At 55.2% G+C, this 12,544-nt stretch overlaps 1 protein-coding gene across 1 annotated transcript; it reads right to left on the reverse strand.

Annotated features, from left to right (window-relative positions):
* Positions 1-2,669: 2,669 nt before the first annotated feature.
* Positions 2,670-10,155, reverse strand: ADAMTS4 (ADAM metallopeptidase with thrombospondin type 1 motif 4). The gene is made up of 9 exons (XM_060090824.1): positions 9,083-10,155; positions 7,652-7,975; positions 7,268-7,400; positions 6,539-6,709; positions 5,525-5,811; positions 5,231-5,417; positions 4,802-4,977; positions 3,688-3,863; positions 2,670-3,188 (listed from the first exon to the last, which is right to left on the reverse strand). The coding sequence occupies exons 1-9, from the start codon at positions 9,704-9,706 to the stop codon at positions 2,762-2,764; spliced, it is 2,505 nt and encodes an 834-aa protein (XP_059946807.1). The 5' UTR covers positions 9,707-10,155; the 3' UTR covers positions 2,670-2,761.
* Between the last annotated feature and the right edge of the window lie 2,389 nt (positions 10,156-12,544).

Below are 12,544 nucleotides of genomic sequence, written 5' to 3' on the forward strand. Positions count from 1 at the left end.
AGTCTACAGCCTGGGTCTGGGAAGGGTGGTATGGGCGAGAACATTCCAGGAAGGGGTGAGGCCTTGCTAGGGATTTAGGGCCAGGATACCCATCAATTCTCTTTGAGGAGCAAGCAGCTCTCTCTTCTCTTTCACTGTATGCCTCCCCCCCACCAACCCATCCAATCACACAGGTGGCCTCTAAACTCAGTAACTTTCTGGGAAAAACTGCTTCATGGCATTCAGAAGCCTTCTCAGTGAGTAAAGGGCTTTCTCTTAAAATAATGTATATAAGTGTTTTATTACCGTCGGCACTAAAGAAACGTAAGAAGGGCTATCATGATTACCTGTTCCTCAAGGTCCAACCCAAGACTCACCTTCCTTAACCCTCATAGCCCATTAAGCCCAGGCATCAACCTCTGTACAGTTCAGTTTGCCCTTATCATACAGTTCTTTGTACCACCCAATATTTCTCTTTGTGGAGGTATAGTACAGAACCTTCTCCCAGATTGCAGTGAGCATCTTTATTTGTGTATTGTCTGCGTTTGTACTTTACATCTACTTAGCACAGAACTCTGCTTATTGTACCATCAGCTCATAGTATTAAGGTCTGTCTATAAACATGTTATTGGTGGTCCAGTTTTGCTAATCAGATGAAATAGTTGAAGATCGCTCTGGCCTTGTCCCACTCTCCTGTTTCTCCCTCCTCTAGCTTGGTTGGTAGGAGGACAGGAGGAAGGGCCTGGGCCCAAGCACAGAGGTGGGGGCCACGCATATGGAAGAAAAGAGGCTGAGCAGAGTAGGGGGCTGCCCTGTTCCCAGTGCTGCCAAGGGAGTACGTGCCATACTTGGTGGTACAAAGTCCAGGGCACTGTGTAAGGCGCTGCCTCGTACAGAACTTGAGCAGCGAAGCCCAGCCCCAGTGAGCAGAGTGCACACAACTGCTACACTCTCCATGGCTTGCCTTAATCCCCTAGTCCCAGCACTATATCCCGAGCAGTATTGGGCAGCCCAGCTAAGAGCCACTACGGCAGAGTGAAGCACCCCTAGTTCCCCCATTTCCCCCTCTTCCACTCCCTCCTCAGGGTCTTCTTTACCTATTGTTCCTTCCTCACCTCCACATTCAGCCCTTCCCCAATCCCTAGCAGTCCTGCTACTACCAGTCAAGACTCTAAATTCTTGCAGGGTCCACCTGCCGCCCTTTCCCAACCCTGTTCCCTTAAGCAAAGTCACCTGCTCAGAAGGAAAAGTAGAACTGATTTCCGGCACCACTGAACACCTGGCTCCCCCTCACCTCAGCTCCCTCTCTGTGCTTTTTTTTTTTTTTGCCCTCCTGACTCTCCCCTACTCCTCTTATTAAATTCCATTCTAACATCACATCTTCAAAGAAGTCTGCTGGGTTTACACTGGTTGATTCTGGGGACCCTGTACCAGTCACTCAGTAGTCATGAGGATAACCTCTCACATGGGTGCAGCCTTCACTATTTTGAAAATATTGTAACATTTGTTCAGAACAACCCTGTGGGAACAGGTATGTTTTAGCCCCATTACACACATGAGCAACCTAAGGCTCAGCATCCGTGACTTACCCACCACTACCAGCTAGGAAGATGCTGAACCCCAATTGAGATTCAGACCCATCGGCTCCCGCTCCCGTGCTCTTTCTATAACAGCTCCCCGCAACCCCCTCAACTAGCACTCTCATTACTAAGCGCTTGTTTGTTTTGACGGTAGTGTTCTAGTTATCTTTCACTTTCATGTTCTTGTCAATTGTGCTTGTAGCCAAGTGTTTATTACGCCTCCATGTGGATGGGAGCCTCCAGAGATCAGGGACAGAATTGTCCTTTCTCTGACAGTCCTTCAAAAGCCAGGCTAGGGTTCTGCCAACCAAAGGAATTGGGCCTGGGGGCCAAGGGCAGGCACCACTGATGCAGATCTTTGCCACCTTCAAATGCACTGCAGACTCCATGGACAGTGGAGCCGAGGACGGTAAGGTGGTGGTGATAATAACTGACAGCAGCTGACATTTGTTGAGCACTTACCAAGTGCTAGGCATTATGCTAGTTCTTTATTTACATTAATCCTTATAACAAATTTCCAAGGGAGGTATTATTATTGTCAAATGAGGAAACTAGTGTTCAGAGATGTGGAGCCAGGGTGCAACCCACATCTGTCTGACTCCAAAAGGAGCACATAAATAGCAGAATTCAATTTATATTTAAAAATATGATAATCCCTTACTCCCTGAAGGCCTATCCTACCCTTGACTCTTCCTCTCCCAGAAAAGAAAATTCAGGGAGAGGAAAGCTAGGCAGGAGGAACCTCATACACACACACACACACACACACACACACACACAGATCACTTACGCCTATCACCACCACCCTGGATTTCCTAGACAGGGTGAGGGCTATGAGGGCAGGGTGTCAGTTTCCCCAGGACCCTAGCCCCCATCCCCTTCCCTGGTGCTAAATAAAAGTGAATAAATACTAAATAAATACAACCGGGGTCTACCCTGCCTTCCCCCTCCCTCCTGTGACCAGCAGGGCAGAGGGGGCAGTTTAGATAGGGGACTATCTCCCAGCCCCTTCCATCCACCAGCCATCCAGGGCAGGAAACCCGGGCAGGGCCAGCCTGCTCGGTAGGGCAGAGAGAAGGGGCGGGCTCACCTCACAGCCCCTCCCCAACTGTGTCTCGGTGCGAGGCAGCTGCCGAGCCCCCTTATTCTCCCAGCCAAGTCCGAGGCCCCGGTGCCCAGAAAGGGCAGCCGGGACGGTGAGGTTATTTCCTGCCCGCCCAGGAGCGCCGCCGGAGGATCTCCAGAATCTGTGCCTTGCGGTGCAGCCAGTCCTGGGGAGGGGGGCGTGGCGTTGAAGGGGCTGGCCGGGGCACGAAGAAGCTGTAGCGGAGGCGTACGTTCTGGGGGTTGCCAGCCACCAGGACCTGCAGCGTCAAGGGCTGAGCCAGGGGCCCGTGGCCGGACAGTGTCTCCGAGGCTGCAGTGGCCCCGCTGTAGCGCAAGCTGACTGCCCCGGGCAGGACCACGTCTGTGGGGGAGGGTATCAGCGTGTATTCACCATTGAGGGCATAGGAGCCATCGGGGAGCTTCAGGGCCAGGTAGAGGCTCCGGACACCAGGGGTACCCTGCTGCCGGACCAGGATGTGGGTGGCCCCTGCGGGGATGGTGACCACACTGTTGTATCCGTACCTGTGTGCAAGGAGTAGAGGAGAACTCAGCATCTTCCTGAATCCTCTCAGCCTTTCTTATCTGTGTTTGTATGACTGTATGTGTGTAGAAGGTTGTCTCCTCAGACCTACGTGAGCTGTCCAGCCTAGATCTGAGCTACATGCAAATGTGCCCTCCTTCCTCTTCTCTCTGGGCCTTTACACCTGCTGCCCCCTTACTGAGGTGCCCATCTAAGCTCCGCCTCCTTGGTGCCTGTCCAATTCCTATTTTTCCTCCAGAAGGGAGGTCACCTCCTGGGAAGCCTTTCCTGATGCCCACAAATGCCCTCACAGCAGCCCAGGCTGACACCTTTGAGCAGGTGGGACACTGTGCTGTAACTGTGAACTTGTCCGTCTCCCCTACTAGACTGTACATCAGCTCTTTGAGAGGAGAAGCGGTGTTGAGTTCATTCACCTCTGTATCCCCAGGGCCCAGAGCAGCGTCCAGGAAGGTGGGAGGAGGAAATAAATAGTGAATGAACCTGAATTTTCTGAAGGAGCCAGATTGCTTGATGCAGCTAGAACCATCCCCACCGCACACCATGCACTTGTCAAATTTCTTTTTGGAGCCAATGACGCGGTCACAGCCAGCATGGATGCAGCGGCCCTGGACACAGACTGAGGAGCTGTCTGGAGAACAGGGGGTCCCATCTACCACCTGAGGAGAAGAGAGGGAGTGATGAAAGGGTCTTCCTTAGTCAAAACGGCTTGGTAAGTCGAACAAGACCCATATCCCATCAGGGAGGGGATGCCAGAAAAGTTGGGTGAGAGAGGGGATGTGGATGGAGTGTGGAGGGAACCCCAGCCATTGTAAGGGATGATAATCATAAAAGCCAACATTTTCAGAGCACTCACTATGAATTAGGCACTGTGCTAAGTGCTATATAAATCTCACAACCACTATTTGAGGTTTGTAGAGATGGAACACTGAGGTTTAGAAAGATTCAGAGCTTGCCCAAAGGTTACACAGCTGGCAAGCAGAGAAGCCAACACGGGAGTTGCAGGTCTGAGTCCCAATCCCAAGCCCTAAATCTTGGTGGTACCGTCCCAGCTGGACACTAGAGGGCAGTCAACCTGCAGGCATTCTCCCCAGAACAGGGGTGAAGGATGCAAAACTGCTAGGCTTGTTCTTCCTTCTTCAGCCTCAACCCAGGGCCCTATCACAGAGAGGGGGTGCAGGGACATGGCTGTCTCCAGGAGGCCGGTCCAGTGAGGGACTGGCCATCCATGAGCTCAATGAGGCCACCACTGTAATTTGCCAGAGGAGCCCATGGGAAGAGGGTCAGAGAAGTGCCCAAAAGTCCACACACTTCCATTCTCACAAAATGGAGCACTGGAAGATGGGCGAGAGAGAGGGAAAGAAACCAAGGGAAATGGGACAGGCTAGAGCTGCCTGACTGGCAACTTATCCAGAGTCCAGGGCTAGTTTTCTAAATACCCACGGACAGAGAAGTCTGAGTGGACCCCTGGGCTGGCCGGGCATGGCTGTGGGAACGCCAGCAATAGTGCTGTTTTGGATCTCTGCCATCAGAAAGTAGAGGGCGGGTTGGGCAGTGTGTGAGCTTAGACAGGGCCCTGGGGCATCCTGGTCCTCACCCGTGGCTCCAGCACATAGTAGTAGCCCAGTGCCCGGGCCTGGCAGGTGAGTTTGCACTGGTCCCGGGGCGCCACACCTGTGTAGCGAGGAACCCAGTCCATGGGCCCTGGGAAGTTCTTGAAGAGGTCAGTGCGGTGGTTGTAGGCAGCACACTGCTCTTCACGGAAGGTCAGTGCTGTAGGGTTAAAATGGACAGTCAGAGCCCCTCTCTCCTCACGCTGCCCCACCAGCCCCTCCACCTAGCCTCTCAGACCTCCAGACAGCATGGCAGCTCTCTCCCCCACAGACTACCTGTCACTTTCCTGAAGGGTAGAGTCACGCCCCTCAACAGCAGGGACAGTCAACACCTCTTTGGTCCCTGAACTCAAGGGACAGTCCTTTCTGTCCTACCAATCCCTCCCCAGGCTCCCATCCGTCCCACTCCTCACCTGAGCCAGTTGGGCAGTCCTGGGTATTGCAGGAACGAAAGCGGGTATGGCGGCCCTCACAGTACTTGCCACCATTCCGGGGGATGGGCCGTGTGCAGTCCCGGGAAGAGAACTGGACACCACCTCCACAGCTCCGAGAGCAGTCACCCCATGATCCCCAGGGGCCCCAGCCACCAGCCTGTGGGATCTGCAGAAGGACAGAATGGAAGAGTGGGATAAATATCCTCTCTTGGGCTCAGGGCCACTCACTCCTCCCCCAGGCCCTCTGCCCCTCCCCTGCCCTTGGGATCTCACATTGAAGTCCTGGAGCTGGTCCATGTGGAGGCAGCGGCCACCCATACAGGCCTGTGCGGGCCCACAGGGGGTACCATCAGCCCAGGGTGAATGCTTGGTCTGGCACATGGAGTGGCCATTGAGATGGCCAGAGCACCAGAGGGCAGCACAGGGCGGCGGCAGCTGCGGACAATGGCGTGAGTCAGGCCCAAAGGTCAGCTGGCATTGGCGGTCCGCATCGTAGTCCTTGCCGGGGAAACTCACAGGCAGATGCAGGGGAGCCTCTGGCTTGTCTAAGAGGCAGTGCCCTGGGAAAAGAGGTAGGGGTATGAAGTCACCAATAGGTTGAAGGGGTGCCAGCCTTGGGCTCCCCAGGGCCTGACAGATCCTCAAATCCAAATTCTAGGACTGGAAGAAGCTTTAAATAGTAGCTAAATTTATTCAATGCTTATTATGTGATGAACATTGGCTAACTGCTTGACCAACAGTATCGTGTTTAATCATGGCCAAAGCCTATGAGGTAGTTACCGTTATTAGGCATACTTTACAGATCAGCTACACAGAAGTGAGGTAACTTACAGTCACACATCTACCCACATCTAAAGAACAGGATCAGGATAGGAACTCAAAGCACTAGATCTTCCTACCTATTCTAACCAGCTACAGAATTCTTCAGTCTGCTTCTCATCAACAGCCCTGCCCAATCATAGTCATACTGTTAGGCATGCACACCTCAAGTGACAAGGCAGTCACCTCTTTCACAACTAGCCCCTTGCAGTGTTGGACAGTTGTGGCCCTTAGAAGGTCAGTTCTAATTCTACTGAGCCAAAACTTGCCTCCTGTAGCTGTGCTATTTATTCTGAGAGGAAGTGGGAACCACACAAAGGCAGCAGCATTTCTCACCCCATCCCACACTGCAGAGGAGGCACATTGGAAGGAGTCAATTTGGCCCATGTGAAATGCGGCAGAAGAGAAAGTACAGTGGGGGGCAGGAACTGGGTCCTGCACAGGGAAAGGCGAGTGCCATCTGCTTACCATAGCCATTGTCCAGGAAGTCAGTGATGAAGCGGGCACTGCAGGGGGACCAGGGCTCCTCGGGATCCACGTGAGCCATCACAGGAGCCATGACATGGCGGGAGGTACTCCCAGGCCCATTCAGACCAACACATGGCTTTGAGTTGTCATGGAGCATGTTGAAGACATGGCCTGTGGGAGCAGAGGCCCTGTTATGGTCCAAGGGTCTCATCCCTGTGCCCTCAAGGGGTTGAAGGCCCATCATAAGCCTGATTGCAGCTATGGATGGTCAGATCCATTTCCCATCCCAACTTGCCCCCAATGTCTTTCTGGTGCTCCAAGGGCTTCTCAATATGTAGCCCCCCTTGCTCTGTCTCCCCTCTCCCCATGATACACTCAGGGCCCCTCCCTACCCACTTTTCCTTATAGCCAACATTCCCAACCCTGATTCCATCCACTCTGTCACTGACTCTTGTGAATAATCTCTCTCAGTACTGTGCCACCTCCCTCCAAACACACACACACAGTTCACAGTAGATTTCTACACACTATCTCATTTAATAGAAAAACCTAAATGTTTGTCTACATCCGGAGCAGAGAAGGGTAATGGCCCTGGACCTAGTCCTGGGGAAAAGGAAGAAACACCTTGTGACTTGCATTTGTACCCTGGTGAGCTCACTGTCCCCTCACCTCACCCCTGATAGCTCTCTCACTCATCACAGGTGCCCCATGACCCCACCCCTACCTTACCCAGTTCATGAGCAGCAGTGAAGGCTGACTGGAGCCCATCATCCTCCACGATAGCACAGCTCCGAGCTGGGTCACACACAGTGCCCACATCAGCCATGCCTAGAGTGTCACAAGTAGAGACCCCACACAGGTCCTGTGGAGAGGGAGATCAGAGACAACACATGAGGAACCAAGACACCAGCGTCCATTGAGCTGAGATCCAGATTAGTGGAGACCTGGGCACTGCGTATCCAGCACTGTCAGGGCCCAGATAGCACTGGCAGTGTGGCTGGGACCAGGCACCATGTTGAACAACTCCAGGGGCACCATTTACATCACAGTCTGTGCCGTGGTGCTTCTCGGAGTTGTGCAGTGCATGGCCTGAGGTGCTGATTGGGGCCTCACCTGACGGGTAAACAGAATGGCCGTGTCAAAGTGGTCAGGGTCCGAGTCCTCGGGGGTGTTGAGTCCTCGCTGCCAGGCACAGAAGCTGCGCAGGGTCTGGGCGGCACTGGGCCCTACTTGGGGCCCTTCCTCACCTGGCCCCAGAATCACTAGCCGAGTCACCACCAAGCTGACAGGGTTGCGGATGCTTGGGTGCTTGAAGGCCTTGGCCGCTGCTGCCATGACCGTCAGCAGGTAGCGCTTTAGCCCAGCACCGTGAAATGCCACCATCTTGTCATCTGCCACCACCAGGGTCTCCACAAATCTACTCAGTGAAGCAAAGCGCTGGAGAGGAAAAAAGGGGAGGAGTATCCTGAAATAGCCTCCCAGACCCATGGATCACTTCTCCCCTCCCTTACTTCCTGGGTCTGGAACTCAGCAGAGCCAGCTGGGCCACATACATCCCATGGGATTCCTGATGGGTCTCGGTGGGGCCTCCCCCCCAACTCCAAATCCCAGGGCTTTTGTGGTAACGCTGAGAAATCATCTGCTGGTTCTGAGAAGGGGAGGGGATGGGGATGCCACGTCCCAGGGCTATGTGGGCCCAAGAGGTGAAAAGCAGCTGGGACTGCCTCTGGGAGGGACTTTGGGGTCCCCCATGGCTGAGTGTGTCTGGGGCTGCAGGACTGGGGCTAGAGGGCTGGGCTGCAACGTGTCTGCCCTGTGTGGTTGGAGGAACAATTCAGTCAGCAGCTAGGGCCAGGGCCAGATCTCAGCGTGGCGGGTGTGGAGGGAGCGTCTGGTCTGGATTAAAGCTAGAGAGGGAGGGAGGAAGGAAGGGAAGAAGGGGGGAGACTGGGAGTGGGAGGGAGGAAAGGATGGAGCCTCAGGCAGCCTTGCAGTCAGTCCACAATGTGGGAAGGGGACGGACCAGAAGGGGGTTCAGGATGCCTTTCCTCCCCGGTCCACTCCTGCCCTAGTTTGCAGTTTGCCAGAACAATTTTGAAGACAGCATCAGAAGCCAGAGGCCAATCTCTTGGGCCTCAAACCTCACTCCTTTAGCTGGTGGTGAAAATCAAATTTGGGGCCCAGAAAAGAGTCAAGGCCAAGGGGCTATCAGGAGGGCCTCATTGTTGGGGACTGTGCCAGTAGGATGCCATGACCAGGCAGGGCCGGGATGGAGAAAGAGAGCGGTCATTCCCAGCACAGAGTCTCTGACCCACCTCTGGGAATCCCCTTGGGATCAGCGGTCTGGCTAGGAGAAGGGTTGGGGCAGGGAAAAGCCAGAGCCTTCCCAGGAAAGGAGGCCAGTGGAAAGAGAAGAGGCAGGCAGAAGGGAGGGAAGCAGCAGACTGGCCAGAAGTGGAAGTGGGTGGAGAGAAGGTGAATAGGGGTCAGTAGGACAGACATGGCAGGAGGACACTGCAGGACACAGACTCCAGGGCTGCCTACCTTGGCTCTTCGTGGGCTGGAACTGGGGTTCCCGGGAGGAGCCTGGACGTTGCACATGGGGCCCTGGCCGCTGGCAGGACTCTTCCGGCGTAGGATGTGAGCCCCAGGCCCACCAGCAGAGTTAGGGGTGCCTCCTTCCAGGGGCTGGATGTGGAGTTCAGTCCCTCGATACTGCAGCACCCCTAACAGAGCTCCCCCATCCCAGTGCAGAGATGCCACCGACTCCGGATCTCCGTTGATGGTGCCAGTGAGGTAGGTGCCCGGCTCTGCCCCGCCCAGGAGCTCAGGCGCCCGGCCCAGGTATTGCACCGTCAGCCCCTCCACCCGCACGCCGGGGTCCTGCTCCAGCTCTAGTAGCAGCATCTCCCCAAAGGCCGGCAAGCGGTACAACAGCCTGGCAGGGGTGCCCAAACCAGGCAGGACGCTGTCGTTGAGCTTCTCTGGAAACACGATCTCCTCCTCCCGGGGGAGGGGGCTGGCCGGCCAGGCTGAGGGCAGGAGGGAGGCCAGCAGCAGCAGAAGCAGCCCGGAGACGGGCACGGTGGGGAGCAGCAGGCGGGGTTGGATTCCCCACAGGCAGCAGTCCGCCAAGCCCCTCCCGGGCTGCGAGTCCGTCCGGGACATGGCACTGGTGCTGAAGCTGGGAGGGACTGAGGCCGTCTGGGCACCAAGTCCTCCCCGCCCTGGCTTTGGAAAGCTCCTCTCTGCAGCCTGGGGGCTCGGACTCCAGCCAGGGTCAGAGGCAGAATTTTCAGAGGGTCTGGGGACCTTCAGAGGAGATGAGATGGAGAAAACTTGGCCCTTAGGCTTAGGAGAGGTGCCTAGTGGTCTGGTTCCTCCAAACTCTCCTCCCACACCCTCCTCTCCTGGATCTTTGTTTCTCCCTGCCTGTGTCTTCTGCAGCTTCTCTGGCCTCTCCCTTTGCACTCCCTCAGACTCTGTCTGGCTTCGCTTCTGTGCCTGTCCTCTCTCTGCCTCCTTCCGCCGTGCCTTTGTTTCTGTCTTTCTCCTCCTCTCTCTCCCGTGTCTATGTGTCTGTGGGTCTCCCTGTGAGTTCTTCCCAGCCTTTCTCCGCGCCAGCTCTTTTAAGCATCCTGAGCCACTATGATTGGCTGAGCTGTAAGCCATTCAGCCAGGAGCTCTGGTGGTAGGACTCAGATGGGTGTTTCATTGCTTCCCAAAAATCTAGTTTTTGTTTTCCTTTAAAAAAAAAAAAAAATGGGACTTGCCCAGGGGAGGGGAATCTCTAGCAGCCGGATGGATCATAGGCACCGGGCCAGCTGATGACATAGTCTTTTCCCAAACCCCACAGTCGGCTCTCAGCTGTCTCTTTCCCTTTTTGGTGGGACAGAGCCTCAGGAAGGGTAGGAAGTCAGGGAAAGGGCCTGGACAACACGTGAAGAAAGGACCATGGTCCCAGGAGAATTCTAGCTCCCACTGTCTAACCTGGCACATCCTCCCTTTTCTCAGGGATCCCTCATGATGCCCTCTGCCCCTAGAGGCTGGTTTCCAGGGCCGAGGGAACTGAGTGAGCTGCCAGGGAAAGAGGGTGGGGAATAGGTAAGGAAGCATCAAGAGGGCAGAACAAAGAAAGGAGGTAGCTTGACACTGTTCAGGATGGGACCAAGAAGCTGGAGAGAGTACGGGAGGCAAGGAGAAGGGGCAGGCAAGGAGACAGTGATCAGGGAGTGTACTGCCCAAAGGTAGGATGAGTCTGCTTAGAATGGGCACATGGAGCCGGCAGAGGACAAGGCAGGAGGGGTTAACGACTCTTCCTTTTATAGAAGGAAGATCTAGGGTGGCACCTCCTCTTCCCTAACGTCTCTCCTCTCCCTCAGGATCCCCTTTCCTGAATTACCATTCCCCGCCCCCTCAGAAGCCCAGACAGCCATTCTGCCTCCAGCCTCCACTCCCCCCAGAGCTCCCCCTCCCCACTTCCTGACTCCCCATTTCCCTGGCCCAGCTCCCAGTAGCTTCCCCCAGGCTCTTGGCCCTGCTCCTACCCACTCCCAACTGCCCTAAACCCTCCCCCAGCCTTAAGTCAGCCAGCCCCCAGCACAGGAAAGACATGCTCTCTCAGGAACCCAGAAGTACCCTATGTCAATCCATCAGAGGGAATCCCCACCTGGTTCCCCTTTTCGGCCCCACCTTGTCCTAAGAACCCAGTGGTTCCTGGAATATCTAGTAATCTTTTATTTCTCATTCCCCATGGGACAGGGAGAGGGTGGTTGCAGCATTGTGTGTACAGGAAAATTAGGGAACTGAGAGAAACAGAAACCCAGTGCCTGGGATGGAGAGAGTGCCTGGGGAGGAAGAGGTAATGTTAGGGAAAGGAAGCAGAATGATTCCCTTGGCTTGGGACTGGAGAGAACTCAGCAAAGAAGTCTTGGGGGTGGATTCTCAAGACAAGGAAGGAAAGGGTTCAGAAGTAGGGGCGATTTCTGCTCACCCCATGCTATGGCCACTCCTTTCCCCAGGATATCCCCAGGAAGGAGAGTACCGTCAGCACTTTCCTTTCCCAGAGGCAGACCACCTGCCCCTGCCCCCATTCCTCTATTCACTCTCTGCCTAGTCACCTCCTGTCCTCCACATCCCATCCGCCAGAATACTTCCTTTTCCACTCCCTTCCTGCTCAGGTTGCTGATACCTGCCCTGGTGACCATCACTTCCTCTATCACCCACCCTCTTCTGACTGCAGGACCCACCTCTTGACCCACCACATGCCCTGACCTTGGTCCTAAGGGGAGGGGGTTGGTGCTGCAGGAGTCAGACAAAGGATGGGAGACAAGAAGGGGCAGGAGCAAGAGGAGCTGTCACCAGAGGACTCTTACTGCCCCTCTGCACCCGCATCTGAGACTAGGACAAAGGGGCCGAGTAAGCAGTGAAAGACAAAAGGCCTTAGAGTTACAGCAGCAGTGTGTGTGGGGGGAGTGTTGGCAGCAGGGAGAAGGCACAAAAGATGCAGTGTCCTAGGCAGCCCCCCAGGATCCCTCACCCTAGTTCCAGCTCAAGTTGCCCCTAGGGCCAAGCAGCCGGGAGTCTATCCTGACTTCTCCTAGGCTGGATTAGGGCAAATAAATGCAGTCCCCACATCGTCCTCCCTCACTATCACCACACTCACTGTGTTTCAGCTATACCGGGAGAGAAGGCCCAGGGAGACGGTGGGGAATGAGGGGGGCAGGGAGGCACAGCCTCTGCCTGGCTCTGTGAGGGCTGCCGAGCCCACCCAGGTGTCCCAGTCAGTTCCCACAGCCAGGGATATGGCCTCACCCTTTGGTACAGTTCCCATTAGGTCAACTCCCAGGCTAGAAGTCTGGCTTTCCCCTCTTTCTTTGTAGCTAAGAATTCCCTGTCTCTGCCACTCTCCTGGTCTGTCTGCCCCACCCTGCTGTACTTCTGGTGAGCTGTGGCCCAGGCACCCTGTCTGGAGGAGATCTGGGGAAGGCCTCTTTCCAGGCCCCA

The sequence above is a fragment of the Mesoplodon densirostris genome, chromosome 2 (assembly GCF_025265405.1).
Source record: "Mesoplodon densirostris isolate mMesDen1 chromosome 2, mMesDen1 primary haplotype, whole genome shotgun sequence".
NCBI classification, from domain to species: domain Eukaryota; kingdom Metazoa; phylum Chordata; class Mammalia; order Artiodactyla; family Ziphiidae; genus Mesoplodon; species Mesoplodon densirostris.